At 43.3% G+C, this 22,832-nt stretch overlaps 1 protein-coding gene across 2 annotated transcripts in view; it reads left to right on the top strand.

Moving 5' to 3' along the window:
- Window positions 1-22,832, top strand: part of MYH9 (myosin heavy chain 9) — a 419,875-nt gene that overhangs the window by 169,540 nt on the left and 227,503 nt on the right. For both annotated transcript variants that reach the window (XM_029590410.1, XM_029590411.1), the window contains exons 7-8: window positions 10,729-10,792; window positions 16,177-16,275. In XM_029590410.1, the coding sequence (XP_029446270.1) occupies window positions 10,729-10,792; window positions 16,177-16,275 (163 nt within the window). The remainder of the gene's footprint in view (window positions 1-10,728; window positions 10,793-16,176; window positions 16,276-22,832) is intronic.

Genomic DNA, 22,832 nt, shown 5'->3' with positions numbered 1-22,832 from the left:
GCAAGGGAGTAAAACTATCCCCACTGAACTGGATCTTGCTCACCATGGATGCGAGCCTGTGAGGGTGGGGGAGCTCACTGTCAGGAACTGACAGCCCAGGGACAATGGGACAAGGAAGAAGTGGGGTGGAACATAAACAGACTGGAAGCCCGAGCAGTCAGACTAGCCTGTCTACGATTCAGCCACAGACTCTAGGTCGAGTCTGTTATGTCTGACAACACCACTACAATTGCCTACATCAACCGCCAGGGAGGAACCAGAAGCCAACAGGTGTCCCTGGAGATAGAACCCCTCATGGTGTGGGTAGAAAAAACCTGCAAGGCATCTCAGCCTCACACATCGTGGGAAAAGACAACATCTCTGCAGACTACCTCAACAGCAAGATTCTAGACCCAGGGGAATGGATGCTGTCGACCACAGCCTTCCAAGTTGATAGTAAACTGGGAAACCCCAGCCATGGATCTACTAGCAACCTGGTCCAATGCTCAACTTCCTAAGTTGTTCAGCTGCAGACGAGAACCGCAATCCCAGGGAATTGCCTTTGTCCAGACCTGGCCACAGGAAGCCCTGCTGTATGCCTTCCCCCATGGCCACTACTGGGCAGGATCACCCGCAAGAGAACACCACAGGGGACTAGTACTTCTAGTGGCCCCGGACTAGCCAAGAAAGCTATGGTACGCAGACATGCAAAGACTTGCGGGGAACCCTCTGTGCCTACCTCCACACAGGGACCTTCTCCGGCAAGGACCGATCCTCCACGAAAACCAGACTCTCTTCTCTTAGTCTGGCCCTTGAGAGGACTCTCCTGAAGAAAAGCGGATACTCTAAGGCAGTGATTGACACCTTGCTCTGAACATTCAAATTTGCCACATTGCTAGCTTACATACGAATATGGAGAGTATTTGAAGCCTGGTGTGAGGACCGCGAGATCCTTCTGCAGACTGTCAAAATTCCCAAGATCCTGGAATTTCTGCAGGACGGCTTGAACAAGGGGTGGTCCCTCAACTCCCTCAAGGTTCAGCTGGCCTGCTTCAGAGCCAAGGTGGACGGCATCAGTCCATCAACCCATCCAGATGTTTCCCACTTCCTGAGAGGGGTCAAACAAATCAGACCACCCTTAAAGTGGCCGGTACCCCTATGGAATCTCAATCTAGTACTAGACTTCCTTCAGACCAATGCGTGCAGTCTGTCACTACAGCTCCTGACCCTGAAGACTGCATTCCTAGTGGCAATATGTTCAGCCCGTCGCATCTCCAAGCTTCAGGCGCTATCCTGTAGGGAACCGTTCCTCAGATTCACACCGGGATTTGATACAGCTATGCACTGTCCCCCTCCTTTCTACCAAACCATCTCTCTACCATCTCCAGATGAACACAAGGATTCAGAAGACTCGCATCGTCTTCATCTAAATGTCGCGACAGATTCCTAGTCCAATACCTGGAAAGATCAGAATCTGTGCAAAAGATGGACCACATATTCGTCCTTCACAGTGGAAAGAAACGGGGAGAAGCGGCCTTGCGGGCAACTATAACCTGCTGGATGAAAGAAATAATCAAGGCGGCCTACATAGTGGCAGGGAAGCTTCCACCTCTACAAGTCAAGGCCCATTCTACAAGGGCCCAGGCAGTGTCCTGGGTAGAAACCAAGATGGTGGCGACGTGGTCCTCCATACACACTTTCTCCAGGTTCAACTGCTTGGATGTCCAGGCCCGGGAGGACACAACATTTGCAAGGGCAGTACTAAGTGGGCCAAGGGCAGCCTCCTGCCCTGTTCGGGAGTAGCTTTTGTACATCCCATTGGTCCTGAGTCCATCTGCTACACGCTAAGAAATGGAGAAATTATTTACTTTATTTCGTTTTCCTTAATGTAGACAGATGGACTCTGCATCCTGCCCAGGACTGCCCCAGAATCCAGAAACCTCGGGTGAAAACCCCCGAGAATAAGACAAGCACAGGTAAGCCAGGTATTACCCCCTAGTTCAAGACACTCATAGTTGCTGGGTGACGGCGTTATCCAGTTGAGTGCACTGGCAGTCTCCAGTTTGGAAATCAGTTGAACCAGTCCTAGTTAAAGTTAATCAAATTATTAAAGCACACATATATCCACAATTGCTTTTCGAGGAGAATACTGAAGAGCTAAGCATGCTGCACAGGTATATGTAGGCTGACGTCAGCTTTGAAATCTTACTCGTCTCCCATCTCTCAGGAATACACTATATCCATTGGTCCTGAGTCCATCTGTCTACACTAAGGAAAACAAAATTATCAGGTAAGTAATTTCTCCTTTCTTTCAGGTGAGGTGCCATCAGAGTGCAGTTCATGTCATCAGTTATGTCTTAAGTCATAGGTTGCACTTTGTTTCCCCTTATTGCATTACGGAGACCTTTGATAGTGGTACAATCTGGCTTGCAGATAACTTTTTGTTCATTTGTGATATTGCTTTATGAATGATTTTTCAGATTTTCTTATGGAATGATTTTGCCCCAAAGAAGCTTACTTAGCAAAACACTGGCTGTGTTGGGCTTTTTCTAGGTTTACTATCGGCACTGTTGTGACTATTTTACATGCTTAAAAATAAGTCTTTTAAAAAGTTCTCTTGCTGAATCTTAAGGGGAATGATCAAACTGACTGGGCGGTCTATTTTTGGACATAAATAGGCTTGCTGACATCTTTCCCTTAGTTTTTGATTTGCTGCTGACATGTCTAATCTTTTTTGTCCCACTCCTTTATTTTTTCTGATATTTCTATTGGGTTGCCAGAGGCTCTAATTGTGGTTTGATTAGTCTATTAGATATTGAACAGAACCAGTCCAAGACCAATCCTGGAGGCACTCCAGTAGTCACTATTATCAGTGAATTCCATTTGCCACTATCTTCAGTCCACCAGGTTTCTAGTCAGCCTTCTATCTTGGGACCCACCTCTAGGCTGCTGAGTTTCTCCTGTGAAGGATAGTATTGGAAGCTTTTGCTGAAATCCATGTAAACCATATCCAGCACATTTCCTTGTTCTAACTTTCTAGTCACCCAATGCCTCTGGTAAAACCATGCTGCCTTAGATCCTGCAATCCACTGGATTGTAGGTAGTCCTATTTCCTTTAGTACAGCCACCATCAATTTTCCCACCATTGAGGTAAGGCTATCTGGCCTGTAGCTTCCAATCTGTTATCCCTTTTATGAGGGACCATATCTGCCTTTCAGTTTAGCAAAGCCATGCCAGTCTCCAAAGAAACCTATTGAACAGGTCCTTGAGTAGACCTGACAATCAGTTTAATATCCTAGGATATCTCATCCAGCTCAATTGCTTTTATCCACTTTTGGTTTTGATAGTTTCGTATTCTATATATGGTGTCGCTTTTAGTGCTATCCCTTATACCCTTAACTACTAAGCTGTCCTTATCAAACCCTTTCTTCAGTGAAAACCAAACAGAAGCATTTCTGCTTTTTCCTTGTCCCTTTCCACACATTGCTCCTGTCAATACCACCTGGCATTCCTTTTACACAAAACCTGAAAATATTTTTTTTCATCTTACATTAGTGTTCGTGCTTGTTCTCGAACATTAGCCATCCAGATGCCTTACTTTCAGCTTTATTAAAAGAAGAAAAAAATCTAGGAAAGAATATTCAATCTCTTCATTTTCATGTAGATAAGCAGCTGAATTTAGCCATGATGTCTGGGTATGTCTTCCATGCTACTAGGTGGCAGAGCTCTCTAAGTCTGGTAGTCTTTCAGCTAGGTGCTCCCTCTTCTATCTTCCCACTTCTGCCTGAGGCTCCTCAGTTTCTTTCCGAACGACAGCACACGGAGCTCTTCTGTGAGAAAAAAAGCTAAAAAAAAAAAAAAAAAGTTTAAATCACTAGTAGGACAACTTCAGTGACATGCCTCATCCAGGATTCAAGTTTTGTACCTGCAGTAAGATAATGTCTACCACCGATGGCCACATTTTTTGCTATATATGCTTGGGTCCACTACATGACCAGGCAAATTGTGCAGACTGGACACATGTCCCCATGAGCACAGCGTCAACGAGCTGCCAAACCTCAAGAATTGAAGTCCAGACCATCAGGCTCCTATGCCCCAGGTTGTAAAAGTCCCAAAGTTTTCACCTCTTCTGGTTATTGAATCTGATCTTAGTCTGTCAGGCACCGCTTCAACATCACCTGGTGTGCTATCAAGTGTTTCTCTGACCTCCATGGGCACCCTTGCCCCTGGTCGTCCTCAACAGTGCCACTGGTTATCCCACCTACAGAAAAAGTACCAAGCAAAAAATGTACACAGGCAGACATACTCCGGTCTGCTCTACCACCCATTACAGACCCACAGCCATCTTCATCGGGACTAGCTAACCAAGCTATGTCACAGATAATTAATATTGAGTCAATTCTTACAATCTGTGGAATAATCTAGTCTGCCACCTCAGCACTCGCCTCCTATGTCAGACAGTTCCAGAGGACCCCGCACTACTGGGTCCAGCACTAAAAGACCTACCAACCTCACCTTCCTCACCAGTTGAGGATATTTCAGACTGATTCCTCATCAAATTCATCGGGCTACCAGTCTGATCTGGTGGAGGTTCCCCCTGAGCCCTCTCTTCTCCTCTAGAGGATCTTATGTATTCTCAGTTCATAGAAAAGGTGGGTCAGATGCTCAATGTGGAGCAAGGAGAGTCCCTGATCCTACATCAGGAGATGTTGGGTATTCTCAAGATTTTTGATGCTCCTAATGAACCGGTGGCACTACTGCAACATTCCGTTTTGACCACATTGGAGAAGTCATGGGATATCCCGCTATCCATTCCTCAAACATCACACAAAATAGACCTAAAATATCGAATAAAGGATTCCCCCTTCCATTCAACAGTACAGCTCCCACATCAATCAGTAGTAGAATCTGCAATGCAGAAGGCTCATAAATTGAGACTCCAAAGTCACCACCGACCAGAGAGAACACTTCATGACTTTGCAAAAAAGTCATTTCAATCTGGGATGCTGAATGCCCGTGTACAAAACCACCAGCTTTATATCGCGCAATCTCTCTTCAAAGATTTGCAAGCGCTGAAGCCACATCTCAAACAGGGCTTCCAGGACACAAGTTTGCCTCCACAATACCACAACCTAGAGGAAGGTCTAAGACATCTGCTACAGTCTATTTACGAAAGGTTTCATGTCTCTTCCAAAACTTTGGCTAATGCCATAACAGCAAGACTGGCATAGCTCCGTTCCAGTACAATAAGGGATGTTCACGATAAGTTAGCAAACCTGCCATGCTGTTCGGAAAACTTATTTGGGGATAAGTTCACTGACAGTGACAAAGCTTAAGGAGCAGAAGACAATCCTTTTGCTCACGTCCCCTCACCAACCATCCACATCCCGGTGTCAATATTCTTCTACTCCATTAAGAACCACTTTCCAAACCTATAAACCTTACCCATACTACAAGCCTCAATCCTATCAACCATCGAGGCAACAGCCTTATCAGCACCAACCACCACACAAACGTTCCAGAGCCCCTAGTCAGCCATGTTAACAAGCTGACCCTCAACTGCAAAAACCCAGCTGGGTTTTTAACTCATGCTGCCACAGTCAGACACTTCCAGTGGGGAGCAGGTTGTCCAATTTACTTCCAGCCTGGGACCACATCACTTCAGATCGATGGGTCCTGACAATAGAGCAAGGTTACTCTCCATTTCTCATCCCTCCCAACCCTCCTGCACTTAGTTCCTCAAACATCACACAGAGGACCTATTCTACAGGAACTAAATATTCTTCTCCAGAACAAATGCATTCAGAAACTGCCTTACCCATAATTTCATACAAGGTTCTTCCATTCGGCCTTTCCTCTGCCCCCAGGGTATTCACCAAATGTCTGGCAGTAGCAGTGGCAAACCTTCATCAGGGGGTGCAGATATTTCCCTATCGAGATGATTGGCTCCTAGTAGCACTCAGACTCTCCTAAGACAATCTGCTTTGAATTATTTCTTGCCTAGACAATCTAGGTCTCCTAATCAACAGTATGAACAAAGACCTGCAATCATGGCTGCTCCCATCGATGCGACTAGTGGGCTCACCACTACAACCCCTTCGACATCACATAATACTCACCACAGACACATCTCCGAAGGGATGGGGAGCTCACCTAGACCAGTTACAAACACAGGGTCTATGGACCACATATGAACACACATTGCACATTCCGCTTCTGGAACTCAAAGCAGTCAAAAACCCTTCGAGCCTTCGAAAACGCCCTATGGGAAAAAATAGAGATTCACATAACCAAGTTACAATGTTCTACATAAACAAAGGAGGGTCCAGTTCTTGGAACCTCTGCAAGGAAGCAGTTCAGATACTGGATTGGGCTCACCACAGATCCATCTCTCTTCAAGTAACTTATCTGCCCAGGGTCATCAATTCCAGAGCAGACAAACTCAGCAGAATATTTCATCCCCATGAATGGGAACTAGATCGAAATGTTGCACAGCACATATTCTCCATTTGGGGCCTTACTTCCATCGACCTCTTTGCAACCGAAAGCAACAGGAACTGGAGAACTTCTGCTGTTTACCCAAGCCCACTTAGGCTCACTCCAGACGCTTTCCTCATAAGTTGGTTCCCTCAGATACCACTCATCTCTCGCACGATCCAGAGATGCATCGAAGACCAGGCGGATCTGATCCTAATCGTGCCAGTATGGCCAAGACAACCATGGTACAGCTTACCTACAACAGCTGTCAATCCACAACCCAATTCCCCTAGGCAGCAGCCCTCAACTTCTTACCCAGGGCAGCAGGTCACTACTACATCCTCTTCGCTTCTCTACACCTCACAGCATGGAGATTGAAAGGATCGTGTACCGGAGCTTAGACATTTCTCCTTCTCGAAGACATTTCTGTCCTTGAACCTTCGACCAGACTTAAACTACCAAAGAAAGTGGTCGTGCTACACTTCTGGTGCTCAATGGGTATGGACCCACTAACTTGTCCACCAGAGCACCTTCTCACCTATCTCCCTCTTCTCTACACTGAGGGCCTCACCACCTCCTCACTCGGTTCACTTAAGTGCTATAGCAGCTTACCACAATCCCCTAAATGGAGAATCTTTCATGTCATTCTCTTGTATCCAGGTTCATAAAGGGAGTGTTATGCCTACGTCCACCATTAAAGAAACCACCGGTGCCATGGGATATTAATATAATCCTCGAACTGATGCTACCACCATTTGAACCATTAGACACTTGTCACCTTAGATACCTCTCATGGAAGGTGCTTTTCCTGACTGCTTTAACTTCAGCAAGATGGGTTAGTGAACTTCAAGCCTTAATTCACTACCTGCCTTATCTGTAATTTCACCATGACAGTGACCTTACGTGCTCACCCTAATTTTCTACCAAAGGTGATTGCCAGTTTCCATGTTAACCAGACCATCACCTTACCACCTTCCATCCAAAACCTCATGCAAACGACTGAGAGAACTCCATACTCTATACTGTAAGCGTGCGCTTGCCTACTACAAACAGCACACCCATTCACCCAACAGACCCTCACAACCATTTTTCGTTCAACCCAAACGCGCAAGGACGTTCAGTGACAAAGAACTTTATCTACTTGGATAGCAAACTGTATACAGTATACAGTTTGCTATCGCAAAAGCTGTGTGCACGATGGCAGCTTCAGTTGCCCACCTCCATGAAATACCTCTCATTGACATCTGTAAAGTGGCAACGTGGTCATCGCTACATACTTTCATATCCCATTACTGTTTAGACAGACAAGCTGCAGATGATGCACTCATGGGACGGACTATCCTACAGAAGAACACATGTTCCTCACATAAACAGCCTTCATGGGAACTGTCCACCAAAACATCCCATATTGTGCAAGATAAACTACATCACATCAACTGCCCAGTGTCAGCTGGGGAGTCCAGGACAGCATGACTAATTCAACTGTTTATCTACATGAAAAGAGCAAGTTTGCTTGCCATAAATGGTGTTTTCTGTAGATAGATGAATTAGCCATGCTGACCCGCCCACCTCCCCAAACAGTTCTGACATACATACTTTGATACAGAGTGAGGAGCCTCAGGCAGAGGTGGGAAGATACAAGAGGGAGCACCTAGCTGAAAGACTTTACCAGACTATCAGGCCAATACAGTACAGCGCACTGTTAACCTGTCATTGGACGCGCGTTTTCCCTTACCCCTTATTCAGTAAGGGGCGGAAAACGCACGTCCAACCCGCCAAACCTAATAGCGCCCTCCACATGCAAATGCATGTTGATGGCCCTATTAGGTATGCCCGTGCGATTCAGTAAGTAAAATGTGCAGCCAAGCTGCACATTTTACTTTCAGAAATTAGCACCTACCCAAAGGTAGGCGCTAATTTCTTCAGGCACCGGGAAAGTGCACAGAAAAGCAGTAAAAACTGCTTTTCTGTGCACCCTCTTACTTAATATCATGGCGATATTAAGTTGGAGGTCCTGAAGGGTAAAAAGTGAAAAAAGTAGGGGGAAAAAAAAAGAAATTTGAAGTCGGCCGGCGGCTGTCGGGTTGAAAACCGGACGCTCAATTTTGCCGGCGTCCGGTTTCCGAACCCGTAGCTGTCGGCGGGCTTGAAGACGCCGGCAAAATTGTGTCGGCTGTCAAACCCGCTGACAGCCGCCACTCCGGGCCAAAAGGAGGCGCTAGGGAAGCACTAGTGTCCCTAGCGCCTCCTTTTGCCTGTTTCTACCGCCAGACCTAATTTAAATATTGCATCGCGTGCACAGGCGAGTGGCCTGTGCACGCTCTCCCGCGGACTTTACTGAATCGGTCTGTTAGAGCTCCCCCACTTAGTGGCATGGAAGACTTACCCAGACAGCATGGCTAATCTACCTATGGAAAACATAGTTTACAGTAAGCAAACTTGCTCTTTCAGCAGCCTACTTGGAAAATCATACTATTTTCATTTTCCTTTTCCTTGTGTTCACTTTCCTGACAAACATACACATCTGTTGCTCTTGCCATTGCTGCTTTTAGCTCATTGTTCCTCTTCACCCACCACCTCACACCCTCAGTGCCTCATTAAGGTACTTCCCTCATTATACCAAAGTTTGTATTTTTGAAATCAGGACTTTTAGCTTTGTATGACTTTTGTCTTGGTTGCTATATCAAACTACATCAGCTAAGGTGGTTGCCTACCTAGAACTTAAGACACTGTCTCCATTTGGAAGTACCAGGTCCTGTATTGCCTTTTCCCTCATGCTTTCCATCACTATATCTGAGGTGAGCCTCTTGAAGGGAATCTAGGGTCTCTGCTTCTAGTAGTCTGATGGATTCTCGCTCATTCCTCATCTGGCAAGTTGAAATCTCCCAACGGGTTTTCCCCCACCTTTTTGGCTGTCTTCAGCAGAAGCTGTCCAGTTTGTTCATCTGAGTTGGTCTGTAAACCACTGCCATGTAAATGAAGTGCCATAGTCCCTTTACAATATAGTTCACAATGCCTGTCATTCTTATCTTCCTTCTCTATCCTCTTTTTCTGTTAAACTATCCTTCCTAAACAAATTTATCAAATGACTACTTGTCTAACTTGACATGATACTTCCCAAAGGAAACCAAACCTTTTTTTCTTCAAACCTCCCCCCCCACTCAAGGATTTTTTTAAAAGTATTTTCCTCATCCCATGATTTCTAGATCAAGTAAAAATACAGATAAGTATCTGGCAAGACAAATTTTCATTTGCAGTTACCAGGGGATTTTACCCATCTTCTCTTCCCAGTTTGTCGTCACGGCAGTTGACTGTCCTTAGCTACGGTCCATTTACCAGGGCCTTTGAGAAACCCTGTAAACTTGACCTCTGTGTTCTCATTATGACATGCTTTCCTGAACCAGTGAATGCTTCCACCATAGCATCTCCTGCCCTGGCTGAACCAGGAATCAAACTTTGGTTTCTTGTGTGGTAGTAGTGTTGCTACTGACCAACTAAGCTGGCCCCTTAAAATCTAACCTTCCATTAGTGTTCTAATTATAGGACTGTTGAAAATATGAGCGTTCTCTCCTGTGCATTGCTTTTATAGAAACATAGAAACATAGAAATGACGGCAGAAGAAGACCAAATGGCCCATCCAGTCCGCCCAGCAAGCTTCCCTCATTTTTTCTCTCATACTTATCTGTTTCTCTTAGCTCTTGGTTCTATTTCCCTTCCACCCCCACCATTAATGTAGAGAGCGGTGATGGAGCTGCATCCAAGTGAAATATCTAGCTTGATTAGTTAGAGGTAGTAGGGGTAGTAACCGCCGCAATAAGCAAGCTACACCCATGCTTATTTGTTTTTACCCAGATTATGTTATACAGCCCTTATTGGTGGTTTATCTTCTCCCCTGCCTTTGAAGCAGGGAGCTATGCTGGATATGCGTGAGGTATCAGTTTTTTTCTTCTCCCCTGCCTTTATATTTATATTTATTTATATTGTATGTCCTTTTTGGATGAAATAGTTTAGGGCCACAATACACCAAAAAGTCACAACTTAGTGCTACCTTCCAGCTTTTAAAATAGGTCTTAAAAAAAAAAGATATAGCTGTAATTCTTTTTTTTTTCAAAGCTGCTAACTTTGGTCAGATCAGTGTGAAATGTACAGGGTGATATAAAAACGGTTGTGTTCTTGTCTTGTTCCCCAAATATTTGCAAGATATTCTATGCTAATTGGGTGAATGTTGTCGTGTGACTTGCAGTCTCACTTAAATTTTGTTTTTCTCTACAGGGCAAATTCATTAGGATTAATTTTGATGTTAATAGCTATATTTCTGGAGCCAACATTGAAACATGTATCCTTTTATAACTAACTTCCAAAGTAAACAGATTTCAACAGAAGGAAATTAAAGGGAAATCTCAAAACTGGGGCCTGCTTGCCAGATTGAAAAAGCTAGCAACTTTCATCCTACCCTCAAGACCCTGATTTAATCTTTTACATGCTACTGCTAAGGTCAATGCTTTAAAATGTATACATACTGCATCTTTGATTATATGAAAGCCTTCAGCTCATTCTTAAGTTTGGCTTGCTTTGAATTTGGGTGCCTGAACTGAATCTGCCAGATTCCTTTATTGAAAAAATTGTAGGCATGTTTACTGGAAAAGAGTGCCAGTTATACTGGTAGTAACTGATAGCTTTTTGGATTGGCTGTGTTTAAGAGTCAGGTTTGTCAAGACAGTTATTAAATAGTTGACTTGTGATGCAAAAATGTTCACATTGTTTATATACCTAGTGGCATTAGAACATGGGCTGTGCTCCTCTGGCTTCTGTAACTAATCTTAGCTCACACTGCCCTTTTAAAACCATTCTCTGAAAAACCACACCAAGCATGATGGTCTCTACCAGAAAGACTGAAGTTAAGTCTTTACTGCTTAATCATGGAACTTCCTACTACCCTACTAGCATACTGCTGGTGCAGCAAGTTTTTTTTTTGTTTGTTTTTAAAGCAGGCTTTTTTCTTCAGTACTTGTCTTCTAGCCTCATTTTCTTAATGCCTTAGGTTCTTCATATATTTTGACCCCACCACCTTTGTAAATTTTCATTTTAAATTTTTTATTCATTAGAGATTCTGGTGTCCCTCTTTTCTGTCAGTAAGCAGGCTGAATTAGCCATGCTGTCTTCAATGAAAACATTAGACCGTGCATTGTGCGGAACCTTCTCCCAAGCAATAGAGCTTAATGCTCTGCTCATGAGTGGCAGTTCCCGCACAATTGACTTGAGCGGAGTCTCCTTAATATTTTCTTCCCCTTGCCAAGGCACAGACATGTAGAGCTTTTCTCTCCTTTCCTCAATTTAAACATTTTTTTTAATGATCCCAAAAACAGCACTTTTCAGTGTTTTTGTCAAATTTCCTGGCTTTAAATCCTGCCAGCACAAACATTGTCCATAACAGATGGACACAATTATTGCTATATTTGTCTGGGCCCAGACCACGACCAGGCTGCTTGCCAGGACTACAGCTGCGTGTCTCCACGGCCCAACATCAGAGGGCCCAGAAAATTTCCTGAGTACAGGTGGTAGCTTTGTCATCTGCATTGAGCAGTTATCCTCCCTCTCCCTAATGGTCCATACAGCCATCACCAGATCTAAAAACTCAGCACCAGGGCAAACAGTGCTGGGACCATGGATCTCTGTTTTTATCTATAAAAACTTAGCCCTGACTAACAAATGCGGAGACAAGCTGAAGTGCTTTTCCCTTTGAAAGCCTGGCAGTATCTCCCAAGGATATGAAATATTAAATATATATTTGCTCTAAATTCTGTCATATCCTTGTGTCCAAATATCTGCATATAAGAGCCATTGTACAAAGTCAGGTAATATATGTACAATCTATCACAGACCCACAGGGCCTTCAAAGTTAAAATTGAAAACCCCTAAGCAAACTGAACCACTATCTCCAACTAAGAGTAAAATTTCAGCATCTCCTTTGGAGGTGCATAAAACAGGTGTGCCTTTGGTATTACCCTCCATATTGTCACAATACATCAAAAGCCTCTGTCACTGCAACCTGAAGCGATAGCCTTGACACAAAGCTGCAGTCTCACGAAGCACGATGCTCCAAAGCCAGCATCGTGGCAGTGAGCACATAGCGCATCTCACTGTTGAACAATGCATCTTACATTCCAGGCCGAAGCATACAATGCAGCATGCTGCCAGATCTGCTTTGACGCAAAAGGATACAATGTAGATGGTTAGCGAAGCTACAAAGAATTGTCCTCCAGTTTTAGTAGCTTCAACATCCCATGAGTTTTCAAAGAGAAACTGTCACCCCAGGCAGATGTCCTAACAGATGTAGAGCCAGTGCTGCACAACTTGTCTGCAAAGCTATGGTTGTCTCCTCCAAGGCCACACTGATCTCATCTGGCTCATCCCAGAGTGGCATGAGGGTATCCTCTGATCTCTCCTTGGAGTCACTTAGAAAGCAGAGGGAATATAATCTTCAGGAACTCTTCCCAAGGGACAAATCTCAGTGGGAAGGACCCTTGAACTATCCTCCCTCGTTCCCCTGTTTTGGATATTGCTTTGGCCGCTGTTCCACAACCTAGAAGCAGGAGGCACCCCATCTCACCAGACCACTGAAGTGGTCAAGGGACCTCCTTTATCTCCAATCAACAGTCAATGGATCAAATTTCTATTATCAGAAATCACTTCTGTGTACCCACAGGTGCAACCACCTGAATTCCCTTCAAGCATTCCAGAATGTGAACCAACGGGGTCAGCGTCAGCATGAGTCACCGAGGTATGTCAGTCTGCAGGACTCTTTACCATGGAACCTTCATGGGCCATCTACTTAAGTAGAGGATAGTCACTTGCTTCTCTGCAACTGGAGCGATATCTTGCTCCATCTCCAGCTTTTCCACATGACATCCCTAAGGACCTGCCCCCCCCCCCCCCCCCACCTTCAAGACCTCACTTTAGATTTGTGGAGAAAATGGGAACCACCTATCTGATACCTGACCCATGCATGGAAATATTTGGTATCTTAAAGATTCTAGACACACCATCAGCTTTACCCTCTCATGTGTTTTGGACTCTGTCTTATTAAAATCATGGGAGTCCCTATATTCCAACCTACAGGTTGCTAGAAAACTGGACTTCAAGTTAAGTCTCAATGTTACCTGGATACAGAATCATCCACTTGCCTCATGCTTTTGTAGTGGAATCCACCATGAAGGCAAAGAAAACCAGACTTCATTCCAGCACTCCACCAGGGAAGAATAACAAGATCTTAGATGTTGGTCAAAAGGTATTACAAAGTTCAATGCTGACCTCTCGTATTAAATAGCACCAATTTTATATGGTGCAATACTTATACGAAAGCCTTTTGTTCAGTCTGAAACCGGAGAGCAAATAACACTGTAACCGTTCCATGATTTGGAGGAAGGACTTGACACTTGCTCCAATCAGTTTATGAAGTGTTTAGAGATCTCATACATCTGCAGTATCCATCGCAGCTAGTCAAGTAGCATGGTTGGGAGCCAGCGCAATCAGATGTATGAAAAGCCAGCCTATCTGCCATGGCTGGGGGGAGCAACCTCTTTGGAGACTAGCTTAGGGTAAATCGCCCAGATTAGAGCAAAATGTAGCGGTGCAGTCCAAAGCATTGCCTACGGATCAGTAAATTTCATATAAATTGTATTACTTACAGTGGAAGCCTTAGTACACACAATAGTCTTCCAATTTGATCTCAGATGTAGACAGCAAATGCAATCAAGAGGCTGTCAAGACCTTAGGTGACAGCTCTAAAATCACAGCAAAATGTTTTAGGTCCATCAAGCCACAGCTAACCACTTCTGACAGAGCAGAATAAGCAGTTACTCAGCATGGTCTCAAACAGCCTAGTAGGTCTTGCAGAATATATATGGTTAACACTTGGATTTCATTAGGTCCCCCATCTTGCCCCACCTCTCAAATTCCCATCTTACAGCTGAAGGCAGAGAAACTGTTTAGCATAGAAAGTCATGTGACTCTTCCTAAAAGATCACATCAATATGGATTTTTATTCCCAATGTTTCCTCATTCCAAAATGCTCAGGAGGTATCCATCTCATCTTATACCTTTTGGTCTTTCAACAAAACTCTCAAATCAATATTGCCCTTCGTTCAACAAAACAATTGGATGTGCTCTTTCTAGAAGATGCATATGCACACATTCCGATCCATTCTTCTTACTGGCAGTACCTCTGCTTCCAGATAGAATTCACTCACTAACAATACAAAGTACTCCCCTTTGGACTCTCCTGTGTCCCGAGAATCTTCATGACATGCTTCGCGATGGCTGTGGCCCATCTCTAAAACAGGATTCAAATTTTTTCCTATCTGAAAGACTGGCTCATAGTTTCTCCAAACCTGGAAGCGCTACAAGCAGACCTTCAGAACACAATACAATGTCTGGAAAATTTGGGCTGCCTGATTACAAGAAATACTAGAAATACTAAAACCAATGCAGATTCTACAGTTTATAGAGGCAAGGATAGATTCCACTCAGTCTCAAGCTTTTCTTCCACAAGTCAGAGCAAAATGTCTGCCTCCTTGCTTTACAATTGAAATGTCAGACATCAACTATGGTACACAGACTTCTAATCATCTTGGGCCACATGGCAGCCATTGATGTAGTTTCCCACACCCAGCTACACATGCAACATTTGCAGTGGGGTCTGAAAGCTCATTAGTTGCAGATCTACCAGCTGCTTTCCATCAATATTCTCCTCATCCTCCATGAAAGGAAACATTTTCTTGGTGGCTGAGAATAGGGATCTTAGATGAGGGAGCACCTCAGCATTAGCTGATGCTCACCCTCTTCATTACAAAACTCAAGGCCAGTGGTCAACACAAGTAACCTGTCAGATCTACTTGCAGAAAGAGAACCGATACACACGGAAAATCAAGGAGTCATGTTTTACATAAGGAGGATTGGGTTCCTTAATTCTATTCAAGGAGACTGTTCTAATATGGGAATGGGCAATCGCGGCTCAATCACTCTTAAGCAACATACTTACTCAGCATAGCAAACATACAAACGTACAGGCTCAGTTTCATCCGCAAGAGTGGTCTCTAGACCAAGAAATAGCCAGCATCTATTATTGGGGCATGCCATTGATCTTTTGTTGAAAAATTCTGAAGCAACATTTTTTTTTTATTTTTCCTGAAGCCATGTAGAAATTGGGCATTTGCTTAGACTTTGGATTGTTCAAAGTACCATCCTGTCTCAATATCTGCTAGGATTGGTTAATGTAATATTCTTAACACTTATACGCTAAAGTACCCAATTGCTTTAAAATAATTGGTGTTTGATACTCAAAACGATCTCTCTCAAATCTAATGTAAGTTTAAATATTTTCTTAAGTTCTTGCATGTAAAACCAACAATCATTAACTTGATAAAGCATAATGTGTATCCAGAGCTGCAGGTAATACTTTCTAAGTGACATATGTTAAAAATGTGTTGGTTATGCCTCTCTCCTCTAATTCTCACCTTAGATCAGCAGTTTACTTGAACACTTACTGTTTCTGCAGTGGAAGCAGTGTTACTCATCCTCATATTAGACAATTCACTGAGCACAAGTTTAAAATGTTATAGCAATAGGGTTGAGTGGAAAAGGATTTTGGCAATATTAGTTTCTCCCTCACTTTTTAAATGTTGACTTGAGTTGTAGCCATTTCCCTTGATTCCTTAAAAGATCTTCTGGAGAAATCTCGTGCTATTCGGCAAGCTAAAGAGGAACGCACCTTCCATATCTTCTATTACCTTCTATCTGGTGCAGGGGAACACTTGAAGAGTAAGTAGACTTGTGTGTTGAGTATTAACTAGTATATGGTATAAATTATGCAAGAGGTGTGACAAAATGGACTTTTGTGCCTGCTGTGATAACTACTTATGCCCTGGGTCCTTTGTTTTCTCTGAACAGCTAAGGCATAAATCTGTGGTATCACAGTGCTGACATGGATGCTCTTAGCTCAGAAAGGACTTTCTGAGCAGGTAGGTCTGGGCTCCAGATCTGCACAAGTTTCCTTGGGCAGTTTTTCTTTGCTGCTGCAATACAGTGCTATTGTTTCTCTGACAGAGCTGTGATTTTACAGCATTTTTCTTTTTTTTTTTTTTTGCTTTTTGAGTCTCATAAAACAATTTTTAGATTTCATATACCACATTTAAAAACAAATTATCCATGAGGTTAATAAAAGTAAACATTAGTTACAATCAACAAATACCATTTAGATGGTTTAAAATATAAAATTAAAGCAGAGTAGATAACCTTTCAAGCACTGTACCAAGTGAAGCCACAAAATGGCTACCGCTGATCTCTACAGCTTGTTTAAGATGTTTGGGACTCTTTCATGACATTTCAAACTGCAGTGCCTGTGGTAAAATGTTTCTGTGGACAGTAAGAGAGCCAATTTAAACTGAGTCTTAACTGCTGGAGGAAGAAGCTTCTACCTCTGCAATGAGACCAATGACTTCCAAGAAAAGATTGGTCCCCAAAATTACAAGTAAGCATTCTTTAGGAGAGTACCCATTCGCATAAACAGAAAACTGGCCAAAAATCTGATAAATCTGCCAAAGTACCTAGAGCAGAAGTAGCCTAGTAGTTAGAGCAATGGGCTATGAATTTAGGGAGTCCAGGGTTCAAATCCCACCACTGCTGCTTATGACCTTGAGCAAATCACTTTACCCTCTGCCTCAGGGACAAACTTAGCTTGTAAGCCTTCTGGGGATAGGGAAACACCAGTACCTGAATGTAATCTGCTTTGAAGTGCTGAAAAGTGGAATATAAAAATCAAAATAAAATAAATGTACTGTATTTGCTGGTGTATAGGATGCACTTTTTCCCCTTCAAAATAGAGGAAATATATGGAGTGCGACCTATGCGCCGGTAATTAACAGCATCTGGTGGGGGGAAGTGATGCGGAGAGGAACAATCCGGTTGCTTATTTTTCTAAGTGGTTTTCTAAGTGGCCTATTAAAATTGATCATGCTCATAGAGCCCGAGCACCAGCACAGGGTAATCGTCCATGTGACATGATTATTCAGCTGCACAATTTTACTGATTATACTAACAGCATCTGCTGGGATGGGGGGGAAGTTACGTGCTAGCGTCGGGGAGCGAGGGCGTGCCGCCCAATTGGCCACCTTGATTCCCTGCCTTGTGCATCATTCTCCGGTACTGGGCAAAAAGGACTTGCTGTGCTTCAGCAAGTCCCTCTTGCCCAGCACCGGGGAATGATGCACAAGGCAGAGAATTTTGATTGTCTACACAATTTTAAGGAAAAAAATAATTATCTAACTTGGCTGCTGGGCAAAAGGGGCTTGCACAGGCCAAGTTAGAAAATTATTTTTTCCTTCATGTGTAGACAAAAGGGAGTGCATCTTATACGCCACCGCATCCTATATGCCGGCAAATACGGTAATCTACAGACAGTTCAGCACCAGTATTTGGCATCAAAATCAGCAGCTTACTTTTCTGCATGTATATATTCTGTGCTGAAATCAATATTCACAAAGACTATACTGATACAGGTACGGAAAGATATGGCACAGACACCATTTGTGCATAAAGACTGTCAATGTTGATGGCACCAAAACACAAAATGGATTAGTTCTCCATTTTAATGCTTGAATCACACATCCTTAATTTTCCACATGACTACTTTAGTCAAAATGTGGCATGACTTCTGCATAAATACATAGAAGCTCAGGTTCCCCTCAGGAGATGACACTTAGTGCTAGAAAACTGACTTATTTATACTCTCATCAGTGCACTCATATCTGCCTCCATTTAAGAGAGAAAACCAGTCATAAGCACCATGCTGGGTCAGACCAAGGACCATTGAGTCCAGCATCCTATCTGACAGATCACAGGTACCTGGCAAGATCCCAAATAGTCATACCACACTCTGGGATAAGCTCTGGTTTTGCAAAATCTACCTGTTCAATAACTGTTTATGGACTTTTCCTTCTGTTAATTGCCTTGACCATATCCTCTAGGAACGGATTCCATAGCTTGATTGGGTGCTGAGTGGAAAAAATACTTCCTACAATTGTTTGAAAGGGTAAATAACTGCTCCTTATCTTGCCTCTTCCACCCTACCCATGATTAAGATTAATAAAATATCCCCTTTGTAGTCTCTTCTCCAAATTAAAGGCCTCTTCCTTTAGCCTTTCTCCATAACAGCTTTTCCATCCTTCCTTTTCTGTCTCTTTAAGATGAGGCAACCAGAATGTCACACAAGGTTTGGTCACGTCAGGGATCTATTCAAAAGCATTACTTTCAGTTTTCTGTACTCCTTTCCAAATGATTCCTAACATTCTATTTGCCCTTTTTGACTGTTATCACACAGTGAGCCAAAGATTTCAAAGTGAGGTCCTCAAAGGCTCTTTTCCCTGGGTAGTGACTAACACAGCATCATGTTCTTTGTAGTAGATTTATTTTTTCCTAAGTGCCTTTAGATCAGGGGTCAGGAACCTTTTTGGCTGAGAGAGCCATAAACGCCACATATTTTAAAATGTAATTCCATGAGAGCCATACAATATGTTTAAAACTAAATACAAGTAAATGTGTGCATTTTATGTAAGATCACACTTTTAAAGTACAATAAGTCTCTGAAAATATTACACCAGGCCTTAAGACACCAATACATCTCCTATTAGGAAAAAGGACCAAGTCAGGCTGCTATAGAGTCCTACACAGAAACTACACGCCAGCAGAAAACCTCACCTGAATCACGTGCTGTCCCTCACCTAACATAGAATAGAGAGACCAAAACGCATAACAAGAAGCATGCAGACAAAAACTGAATTGGAAACTGCAACAAGCCAGAGTCTCTGTATGCAGTGTAACAAAGGAAAAAAGAAACATCACACATCCTTATAAAACAAATCAAGAAATATAAAATCATCAGCAGTAAAACTGTACTAACAAAAAGAACATATTTCGAAACAGCTGATGAGTGGAATATCCAATAATTAAAAACTCATATAAAACATTTCCAGATACCAACAAATATTTCAAAATAGCAGACACAAAGATCCAGTAATGAAAAATAATAAGGATACAAAAATTTTTTTGCTCTGCATACCTGGGAACGTTTGATATCCAGGTGTCCTGAGATTGTTCTGAATTAGCAGGAGGTGGGGTGGTTTGCTTGGAACTTTCTCCTCTCTCAGTCACATACCAGTGCTCTCTCACACTGGCTCTCAATGACACACCTATACACACATGCTCTCAGTCACTCACATATACAAATGTTTTTTCTCTCTCACTTATATAGGCTCTTAATTACACATTTACACACATGCTGTCTATCTTTTCACGCTTACACACACACAGGCTTTCAATCACATAAATACATGCTGTCTTTTTCTCTCACACACAGACTCTCATTCACATGCTTACAAACATGTCCTCTCTTTCTCTCATTTACACACAGGCTCTCAATCACATACTCACATGCTCCCTCACCTAAATCAGCTCTCAATCACACACATACACACATGGTCTCTCTCTCTCATTTAAACACAGGCTCTCAATCACATACTCACATGCTCCATCACCTAAACCAGCTGTCAATCAGACACAGACACACATGATCTCTCTCTTACTTATACACACAGGCTCTTAATCATACATACACATGATCTCGCTCACACACAAAGGATCTCAATCATACACACATACTCTTTCAAACAAACAGGTTTTCAATTACAAACTTACACATACAGGTTCCCAATGGTAAACTTACATTCATGCTCTCTCTCTCACAGGCAGGATCTCAATCACAGACATACTCTCTTTCACATATACAGGCTCTCAATCATTCACATACATGCAATCTCTCACTCACACACACAGGATCTCAAACACACATGCTTGCTCGCTCATTCATTCACTCTCTCTCTCCCCCTTCCCCCCCCCCCCCCCCGGGAACTCGCGGCAGCAGCAGCCACCTCCCAACGCTAACCTCCTTCATTTTCAGCCCTCGCGGAGGCGAAGGCGGAGTCCCATCGGCCGCGGTTGAAGATTTTCATTTTCCTCCGAGCCGCGCTGCAGTCTTCTTCCCGTCGGACACTAGCATGCCTGCGCAGGTCTTCCCGCGCAGGCACCCGATGCTCTCCACTTCCTCTTCCGGGCCGCGGGAAGAAGAGAGCACCGGCGTGCTCTCTTCTTCCCGCGGCCCGGAAGAGGAAGTGGAGAGCATCGGGTGCCTGCGCGGGAAGACCCGCGCAGGCACCAGATGACTCCAGCGCTGGCACCCGGCTGACACCCGATGACTCCCGCGCAGGCACCCGGATGACTCCAGTCGGCGTGCTCTCTTCTCCTCCCCCCCGCGGCCCGGAAGAGGAAGTGGTGAGCATCGGGTGCCTGCGCGGAAGAAGAGACCACGCTAGTGTGGTCTCTTCTTCCTGCGCAGGCACCCGATGCTCTCCACTTCCTCTTCCGGGCCGCGGGGGGGCGGGGGGGGAGAAGAGAGCACGCCGGTGCCGCTGACTCCAGCTGTCCTGCCGCGTTCCGCCCGGGCTGACAGCATTTTAAGCCCGGGCGGCGGAGGACCGGGGAGCAGCTGGGTCAGCGGGGAACCGCGAAGTATGGCGACACTTGTCTGCGAGCCAGATGCAGCCCTCAAAAGAGCCATATCTGGCTCGCGAGCCATGGGTTCCCGACCCCTGCTTTAGATGCTCAGTACTCTAGTCTCACAAGGCCTTTTTGCAGTTCCTCACAATCTGCTGCTGTACTGTTTGAAACAATTGTAGTCTTAAAATTGTCACCTCAATTGATCCTTTCTCCAGATAATTTATGAATATGCTAAATAGCACTGCTCTCTGGGGCAACTCAAACCTTTCTCCATTTGGAAAACTGACATTTAGTCCTTTTATCAGTCTGTAATAGGACACTGTCTCCGATCCCATGACCATCCAATTTCTTGGTCTCATGGGGGACTTTTTTGTCAAATGCCTTCTGAAAATCCAAATACTATATCAACCAGCTCACCTCTCGTCTGCATACTTACATCATTAAAAAAAAACAATCTAGTAAATTAAAGCAAAACTTTCCATTGCAAAAACAGTTGACTCTTCAGTATTAAACCAGGTCTGTATTATCAGATTCTAAGTCACATTGATTCAGATTCTGATGACTGGGATCAACATTCTTGTAGCACCTATTCCAGTCCTTTGCTTCCAGAATCTCCTGGGCTTCTAGCAACATCCAGAAGCAATAAACCTTATCCTCCATTTATTAAAAAGTCTGAATCTACTCTGTCAAATACAAGATGTTGAAACTGCAGAGGATTTTCCAGGAAACTTGAAGTACATTTAGGCACTAAAGCAGCTCATGCAATCCAGTTCCACAAGGCTCTTCAAGATCACCAATCTACAAAATATGGACTATTCAATTTTTGGCACTACCAGTAGCAGAAAAGATCTAAAGTACAAGGTCAAGGATTGTTGGAGAATCAGCACTATGTAGAGCAAAAAAAATATCCCAATAATCCTCAAGGATTATAGAATACAGGATATTGATAAGTTTTCCATTCAGCCATTCTACAGCATAAAATATCTGTGCAGAATTTCTATAACTTTTTTTTACAAAAGGTTAAAAATGCTGTGGCTCTTTCTGATCAGAAAGGAGTCTTTCAAACTTAAAACATTTGCCTAAGTGAATCCTGTCTAAACAGATTACAGTATAACATTAAAAACAAATATGATATAAAACTATGTAAACATCGCAAGACAACAGAATAAAACAGTATCCAATAAATCCTACAATTTACAACTACAAGAAACTTTAAAAGCTTCAGAAAACAGCCAAGATTTCAGCTGCTTGTGAAGATCAGTTTTCTGAAATCTCAAATTGTCAGAAAAATCAGTTGTCTTCCAGAGATTCAGCTACAGCCATAGCATGGAGATTATTAGCATGGCTCAGTGTCTGGGTTGAGAGGATGTACAGTAGTTGGCTGGTGAGTCTATGAAGGAAATGGTTAACCTTCTCAGACTACTGTTCAGCATTACAAACCCTAGCCACTGCCCCTATGGATCCAACTTCACAGAAAAGATATTCAGTCCTACAGGAAGCAAATCTTTTATCCTCAAAGGTATATGCTTTATCATTTTCAGACATTTCAAACAAATCACCCCTTGTACAAAAGAAATTCAAATGCTCTAATGGTTAATACCTCTTAATTTTTATTAGTTTTAAAAATAGACAACGGTAGTTTCATACAAAACATTTGTTGGTACCATCCAAGTTAACATAACCATAATATAATCAACTGACCACTAACCACTTTTAGTAGCAGTACCAAAAAAGCATGTGACTAATTTATTCACATTTTGGTTATTTTT

This window comes from Rhinatrema bivittatum, chromosome 2 (genome assembly GCF_901001135.1).
Source record: "Rhinatrema bivittatum chromosome 2, aRhiBiv1.1, whole genome shotgun sequence".
Lineage (NCBI taxonomy): Eukaryota > Metazoa > Chordata > Amphibia > Gymnophiona > Rhinatrematidae > Rhinatrema > Rhinatrema bivittatum.
Note: the sequence above shows the minus strand (reverse complement) of the source record. Positions and strands in the feature narration are given on the sequence as shown.